The sequence below is a fragment of the Aplidium turbinatum genome, chromosome 3 (assembly GCF_918807975.1).
Source record: "Aplidium turbinatum chromosome 3, kaAplTurb1.1, whole genome shotgun sequence".
Classification (NCBI taxonomy): Eukaryota; Metazoa; Chordata; class Ascidiacea; order Aplousobranchia; family Polyclinidae; genus Aplidium; species Aplidium turbinatum.
Genome location: NC_137474.1, coordinates 31,957,742 through 31,984,765, shown reverse-complemented (window position 1 = coordinate 31,984,765; position 27,024 = coordinate 31,957,742). Strand labels below are relative to the sequence as shown.

General features: G+C 38.8%; 1 protein-coding gene across 1 annotated transcript; it reads left to right on the top strand.

Moving 5' to 3' along the window:
• On the top strand, nucleotides 1-26,637 carry LOC145766712 (uncharacterized). The gene is made up of 14 exons (XM_082578420.1): nucleotides 1-46; nucleotides 179-363; nucleotides 2,724-2,902; nucleotides 9,671-9,775; nucleotides 10,764-10,840; nucleotides 12,115-12,181; nucleotides 12,752-13,001; nucleotides 13,776-16,110; nucleotides 17,063-17,250; nucleotides 17,912-18,453; nucleotides 18,851-18,962; nucleotides 19,552-19,783; nucleotides 20,565-20,648; nucleotides 23,002-26,637. Exons 1-14 carry the CDS (start codon nucleotides 1-3, stop codon nucleotides 24,309-24,311), a joined length of 5,712 nt encoding a protein of 1,903 aa, XP_082434546.1. The 3' UTR covers nucleotides 24,312-26,637.
• The last annotated feature ends 387 nt before the right edge of the window (nucleotides 26,638-27,024 follow it).

The following is a 27,024-nucleotide window of genomic DNA, read 5'->3' as shown; positions in this document are numbered from 1 at the left end:
ATGGTTGGTGTGTTTGCTTCATTTAAACTGATGACAAATTATGAAGGTTAGTTTTATTTTCATGATACACTGTGTTCAACCACTTGGCATAATGGCATAAGCCGCATTAGCCTAGCCCTAGCTGGATACTGCAACTAGTACTTGTGTTGTATCAACAATGTTTAAATTGTCTGTGCAGGGATGTCCTCTGCAGTTGGTACAAACTCCCCAATCAAAAGTAAAGTTTCAATATCTTTAAATGGATTATTTGGAGAAGCAAGTGATCTCGATGAACATATTTCTGTTCCGTTATCCTCTCATTGTCATCAACCTGGGGCTCTATCTTCCAGCCGAGTTGTATTCTCCAGTCCTTCGAAGTCACCTGTAAGTTTACAGAAGTGTTGTTTACAACTTACCAGGCTATTGTTTGTTTCATCATTGTTATGTTGAGGGTTTTATGTATAGCCTATCCTATATTATTCTTCACGATCATTAGCTTTTTGTGCAGATCTTTTTGGGTAGCTTCACAGTTTGGGCAGCTTTTGATTGGCCATGATTCTTTTAAATTCAACCATAATAAAAACTAGGGAAGTTTTGAAACTATTATTTGGCCTTCAGCTTTTATTGTTTCACAATGAATTGTAAGTTAATGTATTGTCGAGCAATTTGAAATTTAGAATACTTTTATAAACCATCAGAAAATGCAGTTACCAGTTATGTGTTCTGTCTTGCTGGACATGGAACTTTTTCATCCTTGTAATGTATAATGTATATTGGTGGCAGCAATATGCAGCACTGCATCAGGTGGGTCTGCTACTATTTGGTGAGTCCGATTCGGTGAGTTCCTAACCTCTAACCCCAAACCCCTAACCCTAAAAGGGCAATAATAATTAGGCTACGGTACCCGATAATTTAAAAAAAAATTGAAAAAATCCCCTGTTAGGGATCGGACTCACCGAAACGAGCCATTCCGGCATCGGGTAGCTGTGAAACGCTTATTGGTGTGTTTGGTTAATGGTTATACAGTCTTGTCTATAGTCTAGACCAGTGGTTCTCAACCTTTTGTCTTGGTGTAGGCCTACCCCTTTTGGTGCCTTCAAAGCGGTCATGGACCCCTAAAAACTTATATGTATTTAATTTTAGTATATCGTGTCTCCTCATGGAATCATATGTTTCATAAGTTTCAAAGCAACATACTTAGAAGAATTTGCTGAATGCGCAACGCACTTGACGATTGATGAGATTGACGAAATTATGTTATCAGCTAGCTACTATTTGTTGGCACACAGAATCAAACATCAGCAATCTATATGCTCAAATGATGTTTTTCTATAAATTTTATCAAAAATTAATAGAATACTTGCCACCGTTACAAAGAATTTCTCCCTTTTTTATTTGTAATCAATAGTAATTAGTAATAATCGTAGCCATTGCAAAACTGTGAGTTGTGATAGACTGCTGACTAACGTTTGCATTTCTATGCTAATCATTGATGAACAATCTGCTGTCTCAAAAGATTTAAGTTGAACATAGCCAATAAGCCAACGGAATGGCCCGTTTCGGTGAGTCCAATTTAGTGAGTCCGATCCCTATTCAGTGATTTTTTAAATTTTTTTTTTTTAATTATTTTAATAATTATCATCAACAAGTGAAGGATGAGTTAAAAAAAGTCAGACTGAAGGAGGAAGATGCAAGGGACAGGGTGAAATGAAGAAAAGAGATTAGGACAATTGCTGTGCGGAAACAATCGGCCACCCCCACTAGTGGGGAACAAACCGACGATGGATTATGATGATTATGATGGGTACCATAGCCTAATTATCATTGCCGTTTTAGGGTTAGGGGTTAGGAACTCACCAAATCAGACTCACCGAATCGGACTCACCGAATAGTAGCAGACCCTTAGAAGCCAACATAGCCTTATTAAAAAGGTTTATATATATAAGTCATTTATGATATTTTTAGTTAAGAAACCAAACCTTTGTGCCATGTCCTTTGCAATTTCAAACGACGCACCAGTGCGTTGCGACTTACAGTTTGAGAATCACTGTAGGCTAATATATACCGGAATGGCCCGTTTCGGCAAGTCCGATTCGGCGAGTCCAATTTGGCTAGTCCGATTCGGCGAGTGCCCTATTCGGCGAGAGCCCTTTTCGGCGAGTTCCCTATTCGGCGATTTTTTGAATTTTTCTTTTAAATTATTGGGTACCGTAGCCTAATTATCATTGCCATTTTAGGGTTAGGGGTTGGGGTTAGAAGTTAGGGGTAAGGTGTTAGGGTTGGGGGTTAGAGGTTAGGGTTGGGGGTTAGGGTCTTATTTTAACGTTTAGCATCGTTAAAACGATGTAAAAGCGGCAATGATAATTAGGCTACGGTACCTGATAATTTAAAAAAAAATTCAAAACATTGCCAAATAGGGAACTCGCCGAAAAGGGCTCTCGCCGAATCGGACTAGCCGAATTGGACCCGCCGAATCGAACTCGCCGAATAGTAGCAGACCCAATATATACATTAACAAAGCACAAACAATTTTTAAATTATGTAATGTATATATCAATCATGCTGAAAACTCGGAAATTTTCATGGACCCCTTGAAATCGAGTCATAGACCCTTTGGGGTCTGCGGACCTCGGTTGAGAACCACTGGTCTAAACTAACTATACATCATTAACATACGAATGTAGTCTTACTGTATGATTTTAACTTGTTACAGTGTTAATAGTTTATTGTGTTTCTTAATTCAGAACTCTGTGTTGAACCATGGAGGACAGCCAGTGCTGCTGTCTGAACTGGCAGACTGTGTGCCTTATCATGGCACAAGTGGTGGATCATTTCACAGAGCGATGTTATGTTCTTTTATATCACAATATGACAACAGTCGATGTACAAATCTAGCTGCTGCAACTTGCGGGATTGACAAAAGGTAATTACGACATAGGATTGTTATCAGGCAAGAGATGGTTTCTTTGAAACTCAACTGGAAGAAGCATTAAAGTTTTCTGAAATACAGTAGTTTATTTAAAACGTGTGATGCTAAAGAAGCCACTTTAAGCTTTGTTATTACCTATACATTAATAACATTGTCAGATAAAAAATTACCAATCTATTAAAATTTTGTTCTGTCCTTACAGAAGCATTGTTTTTGAGACTTGATACCAAATTTTTAAAAACCGAACTAGTTTTGATTACAGTGAGCCGACGTTCTAGTGACGACCTAAAATGTATATTATATATACAGTATATAATTATAAATTTAACCTGGGGTGTTGCTTGAAAAGCTTTTACTCTTTCTGGTGTAGATAATGGATATGTAATATTATACACTGTTAAATGTCAATGTTCTGTGAATTTCAACTATTTTCACAAATATTTTCATGTGTATACTGACAAAGTTAAATTTTGTTGGCTGTTTGGGATATAGCCGTGTTGTTCAATCCATAGGATGCAATGCATGGGATAGTAAAAAGTTGTAATACGGATGACATATATATATGGGATTATGGGTTGCAGATGAGGCGGAAGAAAATGGTTCATGGTTTTTAGATTTTGCTTTATGCAATAATTCAATCAAGTCGTATTGTAATTGACAATAGCCTGAAATGTCTTTGATTTTTTCATGTTGATTTAGTCTTGTCATGTAGTTGACTCCATTACAGGATTGCCAGTTTCTTTTTTTTTTCTCTAGGAATTGGGATAGTAGTATTTTTCTGTTCAATATAACATTTTGTGTGAAAAGCATTGTTCTACCTGCCAAGCTGATACAATCTGCAGACTTTACTAGGAATAGCACCTAAATGACCAGGCACCACAGTGCTCCGCACCTAAATATCCAGACGCCACGGTGTGCGCGCCTATTTAACCGGCGCCTAACTGTCTGCGCCTAAAAGACTTGTTCACGCAGGATGTACTGGCCAGAGAATGTCAACTTAGACCGGAGGCCGACGCTTGCGGCCTTAATATTATTATCCACCTCATATAATCAATGTTTTAACCAAGCGGTTGATGGCAGTAGTGTTGACAGTTTGGTCCTGAGGGTATTTTTGGACTCTGGATTATTTTAAAGGTTGTAACCATTCCAAGTGGCCCCGGAAGTTCTTGAAGAGACACCGGCTCGTATTTGTTAGAAATGGTGCATTTTTCTTAGAAGTGTTTGATAAGGTCCTTGAAAAGGGTTCATTTAAGAGTAAGCATTTGGGTAGATTTCAAATTTGGCTATGTTTTCTATCTAGTTGATGTAGTATATATACAGTTACAGGGTCATCAATAATTAATGCTACAATTTCAAACAACTGTATTTAATAAATGGTAGACACATTTTGAGTACGGTACCAGTAATAAACATACGGTACTATTATTGTCAATGTATATAAATATTTAGAAAAAACAAGTTTTACTCAATGTGTCCGCCATTTTCGTCCATAACAAGTCGGAGACGCTTTGAAAAGGACCTGCAAGAGTCATGAATAACTCTTTGAGGTATTTTGGTTGATTCTTTCTTCAGACTAGCCTTCAGCTCTTCCAAACTTTGGTGGTGTTTAGTCAAAACCTTGCTGTCCAGGTAAGACCAGATGCCAAAGTCTGGGGGGTTCAGGTCTGGGGATGAAGGAAGCCATTCTTCCTTGGAAATGAAGAACGACACTTCGGCTGAAAGCCAGTTTTGCGTTCTCTTAGCTCCACTTGAAGAGGCAGTCTCTTGTTGGAATGACCAATTACGTTTTTTAAAGTGTTTCTTTGCCCAAGGCAACAGTGAACCGTCCAGAATATCCTTTCGGTACGGTATGATATATACTTAGTTTTCTTGGTTCAATTTCACTCCTTGGTCCACAAAAATCAATGGACTACTTTCTGATTCATTGACTGCGGCCCACACCATCACTGATGCCGCCCCTTGTCACCGCTGAACACAAGGTTTGGCAGCGTGCCTCCTTCAATGCGTGAGAGCAGAATTCTGGCTCTGGAGAGACGTTTTTGAATGGTATTGGCATGTAGCAACTGTTTCTTCATGTGTTTGAATGGGCTCATCTTCAAACCTTCTTGAGAACTGTGAACATGGTTCCATAGACCACGTTTGCCTCCTTTGCCAGTTTTTGAATTGGATTTCGTGGGATTTCCTCGCACCTTTTCTCTGGTTGCTTTTTACCAATTTTAAAGTTCTGGCACTTCGAGGGCAACCTTGGCCAGGTCGATTTTTGACATTTCCAGTTTCTTTGTACCTTTTGAGAGTTCTTCAGACCAACATTCTGTTAATTTTTAAGTTCTTGCAATTATCACTCCTTGACTTGCCCGATTTGAAGAGCTCTACAATAGCTATTCTTTTATTCAAATTTTCAATCAGGGCCTATAAAATTTCGGCCTGAAAATATAAAATCAAGAAATATTCAATTTATTAACATGGTAAATGCTAAATATTGATGTTAAATACAGTTGTTTAAAGTTGTAACGTTAATTATTGATGACCCTGTATGTTATTGTTTTTAAGGTATTAAAGATTTTTATGAACTTCCTTGGACCCATTTTCAATCTTACCTGTACAGTACAATTGTACATTTAAAGTGCCCCTGACAGGTTGGATCCAAGTATAGTAACTTTTTAAAGCATTTCCTAGCGCAGAATTACACTTAGCAAACTTTTTAATCTTAACCTCGTAGCTCGACTGGTTAGGGCGTAATTTAATAAAACGAATGCTCCGCAGCGCCACCACAGGTGAAACTCCATATTTCACTGCTCTGGGACGACTTTGGTGGTATTACGTCATCCTAAGTGGACGTCGTTAGCAACGGATGAAACCAACGCTTCTTAGATGTAATTGGTGGATCACAGTTTGGTCGGAGTTGGTACAAGCGGTTGCTTTTTTTGAAGATTTATTGTTTTTTGCAGTTTAATAAAACTGTACTGGATACGTTCCTACAAAACCTAAAATATACTTGAAGTGAAAAATGAAAAAATCGTACGAATCATCATTCATATTTAATTCATCATCACTATTCAAAAATAAATAAAAGTTTTCTCTCTCTCATAATGTGCCTTCAGTTGGCCATTGAAATCCTGTGTAACGGCCATCTGGATCTGGAAAATTGTTTCTGATTCTCCAAACAATGCATGACGGCATCACAATCCGATTGTTGCTTCCGAGAGCATCACCTTGTAGTATACACTCCAACACATGCCTGTATGCATTTTTACTTGAGTGGTATTAACAAAATCTTCTTCAGTGAAGTGAACATATACGACTATTTTTGTATGGCCCATCCCACTTTCGAACACTTGAAGAAAGCTTTGACCATTTTCTGCTCAGTACCTTGTTTTGTGGGAAAGTGGGCAAAGAAAGCACACGGTCTTTGTCACTGACAATGTAACATAAACAGCAATTTGTAGGCATTGCCTCAACCATAAATTATAGGTACTGTTTGTGAGATACTGTTGTTACACTGCAAATGGCTATAGCCAGATTAGGACAAATAAAAAAGTATGAAAATTGTAGCCCTATGAAACTGCAATTTCAATTGAATTGAGATGCTGTTTGATAAAAGTAAACTCAACCTATTTGATCGAAACCTGATAGTAATAATAAGTTCACTTTTTCATTTTGGTAATTCTTAATTTGCACATGCTTTAGACCAACAGAGCCCCACACATTCACGTTTTGCTGTAGCCGTACCATACTTTACCAAGTCATCACAGAGAAAGAATGTATCCTTCCCGCTTACTGTGACGTCACAGCGGTGTTGCCGTTTTTATTTTCGCAATTGAATGAGTGCCAGATTCGCCGATGTCAACGAAAGTTTGCAAGCGTGTAACTTAGTAGCCTGTTGATATTTTTTACGATTTGTTGATCAGGGAAGTTTGTTAGTGTCATCTTTTTGGTATCTTAGGTAAATTTAGCGAATTTATTTACCTGTCAGAGGCACTTTAAGACCAATGTTACAGCTAACATTGTGTATTCTTACATTACTATACTACCACAATGAAACATAAAATTACATTAATCCAAGGTCATGAACTTGACCACAGCCATGTATACAGCTTGAACACACACACCTCCTGGCCGGAGCTACTATCACTTCCGGCCCGGAGCTGGAGTTAAAAAAAGTGGCAGGAGTTTAGACGGAACCAGAGGTTGTTCCATCACTATTTGATTCAGAATCTTGAGACAAATTTGTGGCTTGTGTTTTGCAACAAGTTGGCGACTTTAGTCCAAGTGATTAATGATTCAAGTTGGCAAAAGAAAAGTTTCCAAATATTACAAATAATTATGTTTTAGAAAAATCTTTTGATTGGTTTGGGTAGTAGAAGCATTTACAAATTGAAAAAAAAACACTTATAATATACGGCCTACGGGGCATAGAAACAGGATTTTGATGACCCACCTAACACTTATGCATCAAGACAAAAGATGTTGTTTTTACTATTTAAGTGTACAACTGTACATATAGTTTATAATGAACTAGCACAGCAATTTTTAGTTTTCTACCACAATTACAATAAAAGTTATGGGGCTCTGAAATTGCTATTTGCTACCACCCCCAAGTCAAACATGAGGGTAGCGCCCGAAATTCAAATGGCCGCCATAGGAAAACCGTTTGAGATATTGATCTAAAACTTAGGATTCTTTCGTTTGGTAGCCTAAGGCATATTATCACAACTTTTCAGCAAAATCTGAGGGGTGCCATATATTATATACCAGCCCTCGAAATTAGCTTCCATCTACGACGGCAAAAACATTGCCGTCGCCAAATCAGCAAACCTTGGATTGCGGCGGCAAATGCCGTATGCTTTAAAGTTTAAACAAACGAAATTGTATGCGCTTATTTTTCGTGTTCCATAAGGTGGTAGCGGAGAGCATCACACAAGCTATTTTATGCGCTGACAATGCTCTTGTGAACTGTAAAAAGTTTGCAACCTTGTAAATACTGGCTTAATTGTTACGAAAAAGTTACTCTTTCATCGAATGCTTATTGTTTACCGGTGTCGTTGCGAATATAAATCATCGTGAAAGAAGATACAGTTAAAAAGTGGAATTTACCGGCTATAGGTTATTAAACAGAGGGAACAGAAGGAAAAGTTAGTGTGGTATTTTGCAAAATTTATAAACAATTTTATGACGGAAACAAATCGGAATTAGAAAAGCTACGGGGTCAAGTTGAAAAAGTAGAACAAAATTGGATAAATGGTTCTTCGGCAGTAAAATAATGCTTCCGATTATATGGCATCGCGCGTGTACGAACGGGCAGTTTTGCGTCTTCAAGTATTCCAGTGACGACGCGACAACCTCATCCTCCGATATAGCATCTGATGATTCCTATTCTAACTAGTTCTTTATCCAACAGACTTTGTGTTGCTCGCACGCAGTATCCCAATTGTGCCGAAATTATGTGAGTGTATACGTAAATCGAGCCAATCTTCTCGCAGGGAGCTAATAATTTGTTACCGGTACCTGTTTGAGCAATTAACGTTATTTTATGATGGTTCAACGTCGCTAGATGTCGAAAAACAAACGTAAATTTCTTCTTGGGCATTGTTGTTACCCAGGCAGCAAAATTCGTTATTTTTGCATTGATTTTGCGTCTGTAGACGTTGAATCCATGTAGAAATTATGGTTTTGCTGTCTGGGTGCGCAATATAACCAGCCTGGAAAATTATATCGATTTGTGCTGACTCGAACGTTGAATCAACCCAAAATTAACTTACTTTCCCCCTGAGTTATTTGACGTGAATTAACGCAACAGCGTGCGTATTGCGTTGCTCGCTTTATCGCTACTTTTAGTATTATTACATCACAACAAATCAAACGATGCGGTCGTGATCGACTACTCTAGTATATTTTTCCTTTCTCGTTTTACATGTTTTGGTACAGTTTTGTCGTAATAAACGTTCACAGCAATTGCCGACGCAATTTCAACTTTTGCCGTTTGGCCTTGGCAAAGTTTTTGCCTAGTAAAAATATGCTATAAAATATAATATTTTTGAAGACTGCGTGAGTGTTCGCAGCAAGTAAAGTGGTCCGAGGTGAGGTCTTGGTACGATGTTTCTGCTGATTAAACTCCCGCTGCGAGTAAATAACACAGGAAGAAATTTTGAACAATTTTTGTCCTAATTAAGTGCTCATTTTGCGGCGGCATTTTTATTGCCGTAGCAGAATGGCCATTATGACGTTTACGGCGGCATTTACCACGGCAATTGCCGAGTGCCGCCGCTAATTTCGAGGACTGATATACATAATATACATGGGTGGCTGAGTTGATATGGAATGACCCGCAAACGAGTTATTGATATACTTGGATAATTAAATAATATAATATAAATGCTATTTTTTTTTTAATGAGAAAAATTTTGCTTTATTAGACAGCATTAACGAAAATTATTATAATCGTTGTTGCAGGTAGTAAAACTACTTTTTCCCCACGTATCTCAAAGTGCTTAAAACTTAAGAGCAGTAAGAGTGAAGCAAAGCAGAGTTGAATTCAAATCAATCCATTGCGAATTAAGCTATTGATTTAACAATTGATTAAAACTCTTTCATTGTTGTTTCACAAATAGGGAAAACAAATAGCCCCAAACTTACTATTTTTGGTTTGTGTGGATGAAGAATTTGCATATGAAATAGTAGGTGCTGTTGTTTTAAAGGTTAAAAAGCACTGGTTTATAGCATTCAGGTGATTTAATACTCTGTTAACTGACTGCACATGTTCAGCTATTGCCGCAACCATTTGGAGTTAGCTCGGCCAATTGAAGCATCTACCCCTCAACCTTACCTTCGCCACAATACTGTTAATACAGGTTTTTCAATGCAGACAAGGTTAGTATTATCATGGTATACTGCAATGTTATGCCTCAATAATATGCCTGGTGTGGTTGGTTTATTACAAGCTTTCAAAGAATTTATTACATTTTGTTAGTTCTTCTAAAGATAATGTTTTCAATAAATTAGTTCGATTTTTATACTTGAATTTTAGTAGGATGAAATAGTTGTCTTTGTGATGTTTCGTACGACATGTCCATAAACTTGCAGTATGGTTGAAGATGTCCCTTTTTGATTAGGAGACCGCATGTTAGAATTTTTGAAGTTGGGGTGCCACAAAGAAATAATTGAAAGCTACTGCTGCACTCTCATACACTTAGTTACCTAGATTTTACTGTTTGTAGGCTAGTAGTATAAAACTTGCATATGCCCTATCCTATATAATATAAACTTGACTAGTGACTACTCAACTTCGCAAAGTGCATAGCCTATTTTTATGCCAGTTTTTACTGTCGCTTTAATGAACTAATGGATAAGCCCTTGTACCAGGGCCTTGTACATATGGATTGTGCAGTGGGTGTTACAGTTGTCAAAATAACTTTTAAAGCTTGTTTCACGCGTTGTTTCAACATAGATTGCATTTGAATATCAACCTTTCGAAGTACGTACTTATGTGAGGTTCAAACTTTAATTTGTACTCTTGATTTTTTTTCGTTACTTATCATTGTACCTATATAATACTAGATATTGCAAACTTTTTTGTGGTATACTGGTATGATTGTTATTTGTTGTGAGAATTGTGCACAGAATGCACTTAGCGTACTTGGACACCATTAACTTTAACATTGTCCTTTCAAACATACCTGCCTCATTAAATTCGATAGTTTGTGTTTCTGCACTTTTGTGTCCTGTTATGATTGGTGGAGAAAGGTTGTTGTCACATTGTATGTTGAATCATTCATTGTCAGAGCTTTAGTTAACATTATAATATAATATATATAAGTTTTGACAAATTCTGTTGATCTTACTATCTCGTTTGTACCAGGAATACTAACACTACTGCAAAGTCACTTCTTGTTCCACCTCAATATTCTGTCACAGAACAAACTAAACGTACTACAGGTAAGGTTCAAAGGACATACTTGATCATGTTTTGTGTAAATAAATGCAAAAAAGTTACTTTCAATCCTGAACAAAAACACTACTTTGTCTCGCCTAGTTTGTTTTGTCAGTTTGGGATAAAAACAAATGTAAAACATGTGCAGACGCATACCTGTAACTAAATCATTACATAAGCTTTTTTCTTCCATCACTCAAAACAATGTAAGTTGAGTGGTCCATTGTAAGCAGAAGTTCTGTATTTTCTTGCTAATTGTTGATCAGTTTCATGCAACTGTTTACAACCAGGGTTGTCGGTATTTTACCCGACCCAAAAAACCCGGGTGGGTTTTTTCAAAAAAAAAAAACACTTAAAAAAAACCCAAAAAAACCCATAAAAAAACCCAGAGCATCATATTTGTCCAGTTTTTATTAGAAAATTAAAAAAATGAACAAAAACACTACAAGGCACTTAAAACAAACTTTAAATTAGGACTTAAGGATGTGATTGTGAAGTAAATTTCCAAGAATAAACTGAAAACGCAGTGGATATTGTACACTGTACAGTACACAAAAATCAAGTAATGCCACTTTGTGTATACTACATTAAAACTCATTTATGCAAGAAGGCCTTATAGTTAAACTGGTGAAAGTACTACTCTACTGTAGTCTGTATATATGATGTGAAATGCAATTTAGGAGGCTATTAAAATTACAGATTCTGGATTCTAACGCATGGCTGTTTCAGAGCATTTGCCTAAATGGCCATTGGCCACGCAATCGCTCAATTGCTCATCCATTACTATATATAATATATATGTAAATGATAAAAAATGTTTAAATATGATGGCATAAATGCTCCTTGCCTTCAAATCTAAAGCAAATGATGATGCAATAATGTGATTTCTACCACGGTAGCATCAACTTGGTATAGAAATCGGTGGATGATGCAACATCCAACTTGATCTTGAAATTAATGGATGATGCAACATTCAAGCAACAACAGCCCTAGTGCATTATTTTATTGAGTTATGCAAGCATGTACTGTGAGTGAAAGGCACTTCATTCGTAAAAAGTAGTTTTGAGGTGAAATAAGCATGAATCTACCTTTTTTTGCACCTTTTTTAAAAAAAAACAATAAAACCCAAAAAAAAAACGGATTTTTTTAAAAAAAACCCGGGCGGGTTGGGCTATTTTAAAAAAACCCGGGTTTTTCTCAACCCTGTTTACAACTAGCATTTTATCGTTACATCAGCAATTCTGGCAATTGTGATCAATTATTGTTTTGTTAATTTCAGCTGAAAGTCGGAGCATGAAGGTGGGACAGGTCAATGCTGGCATCGGCATTGCTAATATGCTAATAAGGTAATTCCAGCTACCAACATCTGTTCTTTTTGCATGGATTCATCATCTGCAGAGAGAAATAACTTTGAAATTTTATTAGACGTTGATTCTATAAAACTAACGGATTTTGCAAGATGGAATGGTGCTTGGTCCATGACTTGTTGTATGATACTGTACCAATCAAATAATCCAATCACGCAATGTTAATATAGAATGTTTTGCTAGTTTTATTTTATTGCACGTTTTCACCACGTCGTCAGATGGTTGCAAAATTTCAAGTACCGGTAGGCGTTTTTTCTCATTTTGTGTAAGAATATGCTAGTTCTGGAAACCCAGCGATCTATTTTTAGCAGCACAACAACGTTCAAAAGTGGACAAATGCTCTTAGTCAAATAAGATACGTTAATGTATTGATGAATCCTACTGTCAAATATATTAGTTTGATACAAGCTAATGATACTATGTATTTCTTAAAGCCTGCATGGTCTTCTCGTTGAGCTTAATACAAATATTTCCACAAGCAACCTAATCACACAGCTTGCATGATCAGCAAATTTCAATCTCAATAACAACTTTGGTACACATTTTTAGGTCTCAAAGCAACGTGATACCTGCGAGTGCTGGTGTCACCGATGGATCCACGCCAGCCTTCCCCCAGCCCGTTCCTTCTAACGTCATTTTTCCAATCTCTTATCTCACTACAACAGCTCAAGTCGTAAATGCTTCCTCAAGCAAAACTCAGAAGTTTTCGTATGCGCAAAACAACCACTGTAAGCTAACTGCTGGAACACAGGGAGTTTTTAAAAGTACCAACAGCAACCCGAGTGCAGCAACCGGAAATGTGAGTATCACTTGTTGCTATTTATCTGCCTATTACATGTGTTGTCGCAAGTATGATCATGTTTTTATATCTCACTCTCCCCATGTAACGGTATTCCAACTTCCAAGGTAGCATTGGTTGTTTTTACATGGTTTTAACGTCACCTAGGCGCTGTGACGTTTTAAAACTGAAAACTTTTACAAGCTGGGTGTTGATTCGCTTTTCTCGGCCGAGTATCGTTTGCAGCCCTGACATTGTTTTTCTGATGATTGTACACGACAGAGTGAAAATCCGACTGTAAAGAATTACATTCAATTTTTTATTGATGATTTTGAACTAATGCAAATAAAAAAGATCAACAACTTCTCAAGGTGATGTAACTTCACACACAGCGAAGATGACCTGACTTTACAGTTACAACACTTTATTATTTCAAGAAAGACACTTCTTTTCTTGAAATAAAAAAAGTGTTGTGAGATCATGTCATTTTCGCTGTGTGTCGGAAGCTGCATGTGCTTGAAAGGTTACTGATTTTTTATCTTCACTTGTTGACTTGTATGAGTCAGCTTGTATCCTTTGTGGAACCTTTTTTTGGATCATAGGCCAATCCGATAGATGTTTGCAGGTAGGCTACAGACACTCCCTCTTTTTCTTACAATTCTTAAAAATACACTATTTTTTAATGTTGAGGAATGGTGTATGTATAGCTTGTTGCACTGCTTTGGCGGCTAAATGACAGTACGAAGACTACACGCAAGAGAATATGTTCTCACTGCGTTGTTTATTTGTATTCAGATGCCCCGTGGCGCCAGCAACACGGCGGTTCAAATGGATGGCGATGTGTTGCAAGCTTTTCTCGACTTCCTCAATCAAAACCAGGCCAATAGTTTGTCCCCAAAGCAGCAGATGGAGGTTTTAAAATCTTTAAACTTTGTCGTTGCAACCGCTCCGAGCGCCAAGAACGCTCAGGGGCAGATTGTGAACCTGGCTCAGAATAACGTCTCCAGAATGCCGCAAACACACGGGGTTTATGCTGGGGCTTGCAGCAGTCAAGGTCAGCCTGGAATAAAAACTTCCGATTTTATCTCTTCGACCGGTTCAAACCGGAATCGACCGGTAACCGAATTACAAAAAACGAACAGCTTGGTTTTAACCGGTGAAAACGTAATGCTGTCGACACAAAGTCAAAAACGTAAAAACCCCTATGACTCTTTTCTGCCACCTGTTGACTCAAAAAGAACAAGGAAAAATATTGAAATCGGAAATAGTCCCTTGCAACATTTATCATCAAGTCAGTTGGATGAACGTGTACTAGAAGCATTGGCATCTGTTGATAGAATCGCTTCAGTGGGTGTACAGTCTTTTTCTACCCAAAGGTTATCGGAAAAATTTAAAATGAAAGCTTCGGGCGTAGGAAAAAGCAGAGTCAATTCGAAGAAGATCTATAAAAAAGAGGCGTCATTTCCTTCAGTACAAATTCCAGTATTACCGATTTTTTACGAAAACCTGCTTTCAGACACACCGTTAAACGAGCCACTGAAAACATACGTTCAGCAGTGTGTTGACAACAGAAGAAAAAGTCAGTCTTTGTTTCCCTTGGGTCCGTTTTGTGACGACAAGGACTTTGGTGTTTGTAATTGCCCTGTTACTTTGCACAAGAATTTGCTGCAGACCTCTTCGAAAAAGCAAAAGAGTACGAAACATCTTAAGTTGAAATCGAAATCTTGTAGAACATGTCAGCCATCAAGTACACCACATTATTTATTGAGCTTTGCTGATCATGTTCTTAAATCAACTTCACAATTGCAAGATAAATCCAGTATGTTGCTAAATACGACGAAACTGCCTTGTTCTCATGACCCCATGTTGTCAAAGGCAACAGAGAAATCATTAATCGTGACTTCCACAACGAATATTGAAAACATGTATTGTAGGCACCTAAATAAAAGTGCTAAATTGTGGAAAAAGATGCGTAAAAATGAAAACAAATCGATAAGGCTACTAATTGACGCTGCAAGATCGAGCATGAAAGAGACCACAAAAGTATTAAACAGATTGGGAACGAAACCCATCACCTGCACCAAGAGACGAGGATTTTGTGCTGTGAAGCCCTCCCGGTGTGCTTTAACTGATAGAACTGGTTGCCGATGTGAAAACTTAGCTTTACCTTTGGCCGTCCACTGTCGTGACCACATCTTGCATTCTGACCAACAGCAATTGTACAAGCTAAGCTCGAACGCTAAGGTGGTGGCCGACATCTTTCCTGACCCCCCGACTGTGAGACCACGCAAGAAAACTAAGCTACCTCCGCTCAGTAGGAAAAAGAAACGAAAGAAAAAAACACCGCTTGCAAAGTTGGCAAAAGTAGACTTGAAATTTGTCTCACCAGAAAAAATGAACACCACCGATGCTATCGTAGACGTGGAAACTACTTCCAAGCAAGTTTCCATGTTGCCACTGGACTCTACCACTCTTGGTTTGATTGACATTAACGATTGCGACGGACTAGCTGAAGCTGACTCTGTGTCTCTTGGCATCAGTGATCCTCCACTTTCCCCACAACTGCAACCTGTAAACGGCAATCTACCTCTTCCGATTGATGAAGAGAGCAACTCCGGCATCTTTGAGGCGTTTAACCTTGACGGATCTGAGTTGTTGAGCGATGTCATACCTGACATGTTTTCCGACTTTGATTTATTTAACGGCAAAAATGGCGAAGTCTTGGACAACGCTTTGTTGTTAGCTGGTGCAAGCGACCCAGATTGTCCTGGAAAAATCAACTTGGATAAGCTTTCTTTCGAAGAGCTCAGCGAAAGCGGTATGTTTTTCTCTCCTGCTTCCATGGATAACAACGACGCCATAGCAAACGATTTGTTGAGCCAAAGTGCTGAAGATGACAAACCAAACACCGAAAGCTCACAAACACCATCGTCTTCTAAGGAAAGCACACCCTGCATGTCTGCCTTGTTCTGCTCTTCTTCAACCGAGCCCGCCACTTCAAGTGTGACTTCTTGTAATTTGACGTTGTCTAATGCGATGCTCACATCTTCATCTACGGATGGTGTCGAACCGCTGAAATGGACATCAAATGACAGCAAGACGAGCAAAGACGCCAGATTTGAATCTACAGGTGAACTTTGATACATTTTTCAATTTGCGATCAAATTTTACTAAACTTTTACATTATGCTGTGTCGATGAATGCACTAGTATGAGAAATAGGCAAGGCTGCACGTAACTGTCACGGCATGGTGTAATGAAGCTTTTTCAAATACAAATTGAGCTGCTAGGCTAGGCCGAGTGGTGAGAACGTCTGCACGATGCTCGAAAGAACGTCGTTTCGACACCACTCCAAAACACGCACCTGCGTCTGCAAGACACTTAACCACTTACCCTAATAATAAGAGCAGCTGATTTGATGACTACATGTTTCTTCGCTGCCTCCTCTTGTCTGTCGTGTTGCATCTGTAATGTTGCAGTGTACGTATTGTATGTTGCCACAATGGGTACAAAATAAAACCTGCTTGTTACTTTATCGATTAAGTACATCTAAATGATGAATAAACATGTTAGTTTTACTGTAGAAATTTGTTGAACTCCGTAAATCGTACTGAAAATGTTGCAAGACTATGTTTTCATAAAATTTTACACGTAATTGATTGGGTTATTGTTTTGCACTCGGTACGTTCTAATAACAGTGTTCTTTCTGGTAGAGCTTTTTTATTAGAAACCTTTTTTAGTTTTAAAGCTTGTTTTAAATGTCACTGTTAAAATTTCGTAAGACTCGAGAAAACGTGCGAAACCTGCTACCAGCATTTTCAAAAGATTGTTGATGTTGCAGTGTAATGAGTTTCCCGACTGTAACTAGCACTGGTTTGATCATTTTCATCATAACAATGAATACTCAAAGCACACTTATCTTTGCATTCCTCCATTTTGACTTGTACGTGTTGGTACACCTCTTTCACTTGTGTATGGTAGGCAACACTGCCATGGTATGTGAGACCATGAGTGGTTGTCTATAGCCGGAACTCTAAGACCTAATTTTGTTCCTTTTTCTTATCGCTTTCTTGCCAACTTCAGCTGGTCTGGTCAGTCTCTCTTCTTCGCTCGAGTCTTCGTTTGTGGACGATTTGAACGAACTTGAAGGCGTCATTCAGAGCTTGCAGGACGAGAGCGACAACGCGAAACTTCGCACAATCAACACAACCGATCAGCAGAACTTTAACGCGGATGACTTTACTAACAACCTGGCACGAGAACTATCGATGGTGAGGTCTTCTTTCATTGTATCCTATTAAACTTCGAGCAAAAGCTCGTTTTTACATCTATTCAACCTCCCGAGGCGTTAAAAACGAAGCAAAAAATAAAAAAATTGTTATAACGAGACTGCAGTATGTTCTGAACAGCAGCTATTCTTCCGATCGAGGTTATGATTAATAGGGGTTATAGTTGATCACGTGTATTCAATTCAAAAGCATCACAAAGGCTAACCTGTATTTGCAAATTAATTCCTAATTTTATTACACAACATAGAAATTTTATACTTATGGCTTTGATACAGAAAATCCGCTCAATCAATTACTGGAATACGCTTTTCATCAAGTTAAGGTAGAAATTCTTAAAACGTCTTGATTGCTGTGTTTGCAAATCGTATCTAGGCTTATACTACCTGGCTTTTGATAGTTGGTCGGAAAGACAATGAACTCAGTCTTCTTGTGCATCTTCAGTCGTGTTATTAAGTGTCTTGTGACGAAAAAGCTTCACGCTTTCTATAGATGTCGAACCGACGTCCTTTCGAGCGTTGTGTAAACCCTTGCAGTACTTTGCCACGCAACTGACCACGGTGGCTGTTGCTCCATCTGGAAACTTGCGTGACCAAGTGCCAACGGTACTTAAAAGTTTCAGTCACTTACCGAAGTGTTTTCATAGGGCGTTGAAAAGGTTGGGTTTGGTCCCTCCACTTCTGCTCCTGTCTGTCAACCTACGTCATGGAGTGACGACACATATTTCTCAACGCAATGTTCTCAGTTTCCAACCGCATCCACCATCAATTCGCTTTCAACACTTGTCAACTCCACAATCGACGACTCGGCTATTCAGTCTATCGCTCGCAATCCGATACCACGGAAACAACAAAGGGCATCTTCATCGACGAAGCCCGCCTCGCAACACAGTAATCTTGAGTTCAAAACCAACCCACGTCAAAAACCGGCCAAAAAAACGAAGAAAAAGAGTCCCAAAAAACGTCAAAACAACGTTGTCTCTCTCCCCATCACACAAATACTTCCTTCCCTCAGCGAGAGCCAGGTCAAGTCCCACTACAAGGCCCTGTCCACCTTACATGCTATTGGGTCGCCCTCAACTGACGCAGCCAAGCAATCTACTTCAACAAGGTTAACAGCGAAGTCATCACCAAGTTTTGCCATTGATTTTGAAACAGCAAGAAACCAGCAAAAGTCTTCATCAACCGGGTAGGCGAAACATCTTGGATTGAATACAACTTTAGCGTTTTAACATTTTAAACGTTACAGAATATATTAACAATATTTTGAAACGTGATTGGATGTATCATAGTTTAGAATTTAGACCAATTTTTGTCTCTTTTAGAAGTAGATATTAATCACAGTAAGCTAGCTATACTTGCACCTGCAGATATACTTAGCAACTTACCCAAGGCAAGCTTGTAACTCAAGGTCAGCTGATTTGGTGTGTTGTTGTGTCTTGAGTGATAAGGCATGTGATGACAAATCCTAATACTGCTGCTTTAACTACCTTTTTATGACGTCACAATTCTTTCACTTCCTACTGTGCGATATTCACTTTTTGAGTCCTTTCAAGGGAAAGTATATTGAAACATGTTTTCTGCAGGTCTTCTCCTCAAGTGGCTCAGCCAGTTTATGCCGTGAACACGCCATTGAGAATGCAGCCAAAATTGTTGGCCGGAAACATCGTCTGTTCAGCCGGGAAAATCAATAATTCTGTATGTTGTCTTGATTTTGTGTTCGCTATGTTGTTTAATGCATTTTTAATTCTTTTGTTAGAAAATACTTTAAAAACGATCTTTACCGAACGGCTAAGCTAAAATGTAGTAGAATATGAAAATGACTGTGAATAAGGACCAAATACAATTTCCTAACTTTTTCACAGTACTTTGACAGAGATACTTGAAAAAATATGTGCATTTTGTGGTAAAATTTTTTAAAGCATGTATGTTAAGTTAATTTTACAAGTTTAATGAAGTGTTTTGCGTCATAACTATACGAGGTACAAAATCTAGTGCAGTTTGATTTTGCTGTAGTCAAACCACTGATGCTTTTGCTGCGAGACAACTCTGCTGTGCTAAGCGCTAAGCTTTGTCACTATATTAGAGCAAACATGCCTTGAAGCAGTATCGTAAGATCACACAATATCATAATTGTTAGACGATGACGATGATGTATTAATACCTCTTCGTCTGAGTTATCTAGGACCTCAACATAATATCCGGCCTGTAGACACAAGATAACACAGTCGATGACCGCTTTCCGTTTACCGAGATATTTCCTTCACAAAACGTTGCACTCTTCCAGATGTCCAATCAAAGCATGGTCTTAATCCCGATCCACGCCGTGGTTCGGTCAGGAAACCAAACGACGGTCCAGGGGAATGGCCAAGGCCTTGGAATAGCCTTCTCAATTCCAGCCCAGGAAGGTTTCTCGAACAACGTAGGCACTGTGATACCAATCCGAGGCTCTGCTGTGCTATCAGGGTCCAACAGCACGCAGCAGTTGCTGATTCTTGGCGGGAACCAAACAGCTGCTGGTAAATTACTTGCTGCAAACTATGTCTGGCCGATGGTGATGCATGCATTGGCAGTCTAATTTCTATAAATTATTTCGTCGCCTAAGTACTGACAAAGTGGCAACTTTTTAGGCGTTTTTTGTGGTTTAGAAGTCAAATTGATCGAAATTCTGGAAAAGTATGAATAAGAAAACTGGAAATTTCAATCCTGTTCCTTGGATGTACTGCTGATTTGCATTCATTGAATGCAGGCTTTTGCACAACTATTTTGTCTAAGCATAATTTCATAATTTAATAGTCGACTTCGCTATAGTAATAGTATCTTCATTCTTCAGCTTATTCGAATATTGTTCCTTGGCTGATTCTTTGTCTAGCAAAGTATCATCTTTTCAAAGGAATTGCCAATAGAATATTCCTCTGAAAATTTGCTTGAACAAGACAGCAATCAAACTGCAGAAGTTTTTCTGCCCGACTAATGTGGTTTGGTTTTTGAATCTTTATCCTCGGACTGACCAAGCCTTGATAAGGTTATTCCTGGTAGTTTCGCATACTTGTAGAGGCTCTTGACGCAGGGCCGTTTACTGAGATTGGCAGAGTGAAGTTTTCCGATTGTTGAAGTGTTGTTGCCGTGGAATTATTCCATCCACTAACTGTGCTAGAGATTTTGCCTTTCCCGCGTTGTTAGATATAGATTTGAAATCTGTTATCACGTTAACAGGTTTCAATATTCGAAACGCGTTGAAGGTTAAAAATTTAAGAATTTGTGCAAATATTAGTGGATTACTTTGAGTTTATTTTTCAGCACCCGTTTCTACCAACTCGGTACCTTTCAACCAAAGTCGGCATGTCGCTGTTTCTGCAGCTGTAAAGACAAAGCAACCTAAAGGTGACATAGAAAACTGTTGAAATAAATCATTTATTAGTTTTGTGCACGACACAGCACGTGCTTTACAAGCGGCCGGCGTAAGCACGATGTCTGATCAGTAGGGATGGGCAATTCAGAATACCGAATCCAGAAGGATTCGGATCCTAAACTATCCGAATCCAAAACGGCAATAAAACCGGGTAATAAGATTCGGTTTTAAAGGTATACATAAGTCTTGTGCGAGCTGTCAGCTGGAGACAGGGAACTGAAAAAAAGTGTGGTTTACTCCCTTTTTTCTTTGCACTGACACCATCCGCAGTTCCGCACTTTCAAAAACATTGTGCACGCGTTGTGCGCGCACGGCTCATGCAACTCTACGTCACTCGCTCGCACGAGCAACCAAAGAAACTAAGCGCGCAATTTTCTTCACGCTTTGTACACAATATGCACAATCGTGCAATGCTTTTTTTCAATCCACGTGCGTATGCGACTCTGCGATAGTTTGACTGGTGGGCGTAACAACATTGAGCAGATGCCCCTTGCTAAAGGAGTTGGCTCTGAAACACCTCAGCATCTTTCGAGCAATTCTTTTCGACTGCGGCTTGACGGAAACTAAGCTGCGCTCCCGTTCAGCGTTGCCAGATGGGGAAATAGAATATCAAATTAAAAAATTCTGGTGAAATTTAGAGGTCTTTCTTGCCAAGCTTTTTGACCTTGGAACCAGATAACTTTTTGGTGAAATCTGGTGAAATTTTTCCTACTCAATTTTTTTCAAGAAAGTTTTTTCAATTTTTTTAAACTTTTTAGCAAATAATCCCTGCTCGTATAGAAAACGTTTTGCAAGAGGTCTGCATATGGATGATGGCAGTGTCTTAAGTCTTAAAAACTATTTGTATTTATGCGAAATTGCTTTATTTAGGGTCAGGGCCATAGCCAGACCGCAGAGCAAGGGGGGGGGGAATTTTTTTTAGGGGGGGGCGACAATTTTTTTTGGGCAAAATCATTATAATTGCTGTTGATCGAGAATGTTGCTCGATGATGTTGCTATAGCTGTTGCTCGAGAATGTTGGGATTTTGCCAGGGGGGGGGGGGGCGGAAATTTTTCCGGGCGGGGGGCGATGCCCCCCCTGGCCCTCGGCTGGCTACGGGCTTGTTTAGGGTGTTTTAAATATCTGGTAAAATTTTAGTTACTTTTTGTTGCCAAGAGGCTTCCATCATCTGGCAACACTGCTCCCATTTGGCTGGAAGTCATTTAGAATGCCTTAATGTGTTGCATTGCAACAAACATTTACTTTGATTGTGTAGCTTTTGTGTCTGAAATTTTTTACTTTTTGTGTTGCTGGAGCCTGGAAGTTGATAGGATTCAGTATTCTGGATTCGATTCTGGATTCGGTTTAGTATTCCGGAATAATTCTAGAATAGTGAATTATTCTGAATAGCCCATCCCTACTGATCAGTGATCAGGTTGTACTGACATGATAAGTGATTTATCGTAATAGTTTTGTTGTGGTAGATTTTTTACTTCCTACGAGAATTTTGAGTTGTATAGCACTTGTCAAAGCACTTGTCAAAAGCCTGCGTATTAACCTCGAACAGTCTAAAAACTTGAGGACCGATTTTGCGATTACTTTTCATCTGACTTGTATTCCAGAAAGTTTACCGTTTTCGTCACGTTGGTTTATGCAACTAAAACATAAAATTTCTTTGTTTTAAACTACAATACTATATAAGCCTGTCTATCATCAACATCCAAAACCAAGTAACATGACAAACAAAGTGTGTTTACAATAAATCTTGAGATTTGAATGTTATGACTTTAAACGGCACAACAAGCCAAACTCTCTACCGAAGGCCTATCTAGTCAGTTTCCAGACAGCAAAATCTGTCATTTTACATCGAATTTGCAGACGCAGTCCAACGTCTGTAGACGTTGAATCAATGCAAAAATAACGAACTTTGCTATCTGGGTTGGTAAACGCTGTGACGCGTGAATTTAGCGATGCCCAATTGATAGCTTCCCAGGTCTGCCAAGCAATTCACGATGAGCAATAACTACGATGGTTCAACTCTCGGCATGTGCGGTTGATCACACACTTCAAAGACTGTTTCTCAACTCCTCATTTCACGGCACTGAGTTAATAACAGTTTGGCATCAAGCGTAAGCGGACTTCACACTGTTAACTTTGGTGACCCAGCGTCAGTCGTTCATAGCTTTTATTATATAAAAGTATGTGAAACTGTTAGCATTAAGCTCTGTAAGAGACATTCTCAGACAAGATGAATGTCTCTGTACACTTCCAGTCGTTATGTTACGTAATCGTCACACCGATGTTTGCCATTAAATCATAATTTAATGCGTTTCTGTTTTTCTTAGACGTCAGTCCAGCCTCGCATATTTTACCAGTGGCGAAAACTTCAAAAGCGTCCACTCCACTCCATCCTGCAGTTTCTGTGGAATATTCTTTACAGTCCACATCTAATCAACTAAACACAAAAACTCTTTCCAAGCAAATACTTCAAACACCTGTCTCTGACGTCACTAAAACCAGTTCAAGCAACGTCGCTGTTTCTCGAGTTTCTACGCAACCTCTCGCATCGTCTGCTGTGAGTCTGCCATTGAAAGACCAAACCTTTGTGTCCCAAACTTCACGTATTGTGATACCACCAGCCGCAAGTGCAGACATTAGCAGCAAGAAACCAGACAACGCAGATAAGTCCGGGCGAACCGATACTGTTTCAAGGACATCTCAAGCAACTTCGGCACTTAAAACCGGTGGTACAGTCCATTGGAATCAAACTATGCATGGCCCAGACACGCCATCGCCCCAGCCAAGGCTCTACGGTACATTAGGCGGGCAGACAGCAAATATGCTATATTGTCGACGTATAAGCCCATCGTTGAACAACACTCAGCATGTCGTTGTTGGCAGACTGGGCTCTTTGGGCAGGATGGGCCTTGCTCGTGTCTCTGTATCCGATCATCCGAAAAGCGACGAAGATGTGTCATCAAAAGCTACCACATTGCGACAGGACACTAATAAAGCTATTATTGCATCATCAAATGAATCCTGTCTTCACACTCCGTTACGAAGCACTCGAGGCTTTATCCAACTGTCACCAAGTCTCGATAAACCAACCAGTAGCGCCCAGTCTACAAGCACTTCATCATCTGGCTTAGTTATTTCATCAGCAGCAGCCGATTCCTTAAGGAAAGGTACAGAACAACTCAATTCCAATACGTTCGTTCATGGCAACACTTTGACTAACAACGGCATCTCTGCTGTTGGTAACTCTTTCCCAACATTGGTAAACTCTGGAAAGAAGTCCATAATAGTAACTCCTCTTGTGAAAGCAAGCTCTCGTACGTCTGTCTCTGTGCCCACGGTCCGCCACAACAGTCGAAAATCGGACCACACGACCATGTTAGAAGATCCTGACTTTCACGAATCACCTATAAAAGTGACTTCGTCCAGTAAGAACATCGTAAACAACGAGAATATAAACCATGATGGCAATTTCTCCAGCAGGATGAAGAGAGTGAACTCAAAAAGTGCAGCTCTTTCAAACGAACTTTCTTCATTATCGCCGATGGCATCTGAAAGATCAACAAAGGAAGACGACAGGACATCTTTAATCGGAGGGAAAGCCTCCAGACGAGCAACTATATTACGCAAGAATAGATGATTATTCTACAACAATGGGCAGTGATTGAGTAAGAAGCTACCGTGATTGCGCAATGTATATCTTGGTGCTGCTGTGATTTAATGTATTTTTACTGTTGTTACTGTAATCGAATGACCTTTTCACTTTTTACTCTCACCTGTTAGGTGCAAAAGGATTTAAGTACCACAAAGTGAAAAGTACAGGAATTTGACTTTTGTACTAAAAAAAAGTAAAAATGTTGTGAATTATGTTAGTTTCAAAGCTCGCAATAGTGCAAGGAGAGATTGTTGGTCTGTGGTTTTTCTTAACGTACCGTTTTTTTGATGTGATCTTGAGGCGGAAGTGTTTCTTGTATTGATGTGCATTGTGCAACCATTGGTTAGGATTGGGCATCCTTTTCTCCGAGTCACTCGAAAAACACAGTATATTGTCCTTCTGAAATACAAAATCTGTTACTTTTAAGTTTATGTGATGCCATTAAATGTTGAAAAAATGTATAAATAACTAATTTTGCTACTCTTAAGCTGTAGCTCTTAAAAGCAAGTAAGAGCTTGGACTTCCTGGTCTGTGGCTGTTTGGTAATTTGCTGAAACACAACGATTAAATTGCATATGTTAATTTTTCATCTTCATACGATTTTTAACCGATTTTTTCAGTTTCTCCAGCAGTCACAGATGCTTGAACAAGTGAAAAAAGTGGTCAAATAAATAACTGAATTCTTCACACGTTGAAGAAACATGCGAGTGATAGGATTTCGGCTTGATTCACAACCTGTAACACACCTGGAAGCTATAGTTTTTATGCCATCAATCAAAGTACAATGCTGTCAGTTGGCTGCAGCATAGCGATCTCTACACAGGCTTTGCTAACGTGCGAACTGGAGGCCGATGAAATTTCGATTTTGAACTGTGAGCTAAATTTACTTTATATTCCCTTGAAATGATAGTTTTGAGAATCCAAATTGCCAAAGTATGATCAACACTGAATCTCAAATCACTGCAAAACTCTTAATAATACGTTTAAAAAATGACAAAAAATTAATAGTTTCCTATTACCGCCAGACGCTTTTTGGATTTCTGACAGAAGTGCCAAAATTTAGTCGATCATTTGTATGGTAAAAGTAGCTCAAAATAAAATCACACAAAACATACACAAAAACTTTATTAACCACTACTCAAACTATCAACTTATACTAGCGATTTTGGCGACTAACAGATCGACAAGTAGTTTAACAAATTTGAAAGTGCACGTTCGCATGGCCTGCATATTCTGAGGCACTTTTCCGACACCTTTCTAGCTTGCCATTTCTTATGGTACACTGAAAACGCGTTTTGTTGTCGATTATGATGGTGTATGACACAGTTCTGTTTCAGTGTGATTGTTCATGTACTTTTCCCAGTATGAATATATTAATGTTTCACTTTCCGTAGAACGACAACTTTTTCAAACACAAAAGTTTTGTCTGGTCGATAAAAAAAACTACTTGGATTATAATTTATTGCATTTCGAATGATTTGTGCAACTCTTCTAAGCCTACCTCAGACATCAAAGCAACCGCTTTTTACATCGATTTAGCGTCTGCAAACGTTGAATCATTGTAAAAAACAGTTACTGTGTTGTCTGGGCCTTTTTTACATCATCATTTCTAGCTAGCAAACTAGTCCTTTTTCACAGAGATCTAACGTCTGGAGACGCTGCATCACTATTGAAAAGGACTGGTCCATCTGTACAGAGAAAACTCTATAAAGCAATATATCTTTTCATAAAAATTTCTTGATATTTGTGCAAAGCTATAAACGTCGGGAAGAAGTTATCTTGCTAGATTGCGGAACGTGTTAGTCAAATGCTTCAAAACCAACGTTTAAGTAAAAAATCAAAACAAGCCACCAGCTTTTTACAACTTGCTTCTGTGGTGAAAGCTTTGACTATTCACATTTCGTATATTTATTTTTGAAACACGGATTGATTTGCGAGCCGATCACAATTCGACATCTCTTGATCCTCTGTGCTGTGTATTTTGTGACAAAAATAAGTGACTCTATCGTGTTTATCTCGTACATTTCAAAATTAACATCGTGTGATTCAAATGATTCGGGCCGTTCTTTTCAGATCATATTAGCCTTTTTTAGGGTCATACGTCTTTTCATGCGTTTGCGTCGTAGTTTTTTTTCCCTTAAATTTCCATGATTTGTTTATCAGTGACCACCGAATGTACGAGTTTGTAAAAACTGGACCACTTTACATTGATGGACTAGTTTTGTGTTGTACCTTTGTCCGTGCAGTAACAATCATATTTTATTTCCGCCCATAGGATGCTACGGGTTAATACACATATATCAGCACTTACCGGAACCGTGTTGGCAATTTGAGCAGCTAGATTGAACTTCCAGTGAAGGTAGTGGCTTTGTTTATGTCAGTTCATCATCGTTGTCCTCAGGGATGCTTTTGGGCCCGGGAACTTAAAGAAATCACTACGTAATCTTCAAATATAGTCAGTGCCTTTTTCTTAGAAGTGTCGAAATTTTGTGCTCGAAGACCTCATTGGCACCGGCCCTAAACTATCCCATCAACGGCCTTGCTTGTCTATTGTCGAAATAGCTTTAGTGTAAGTAGTATCTATTCTAGAGCAGGGCTTCCCATTTTTTTGCTGGCGACCCCATAAAAGTTGTTACATTGTGTCGCGATCCTCCTCATTTCATAGTGATACTGATAAGTAGCTGAAGGTGTTTTTTCG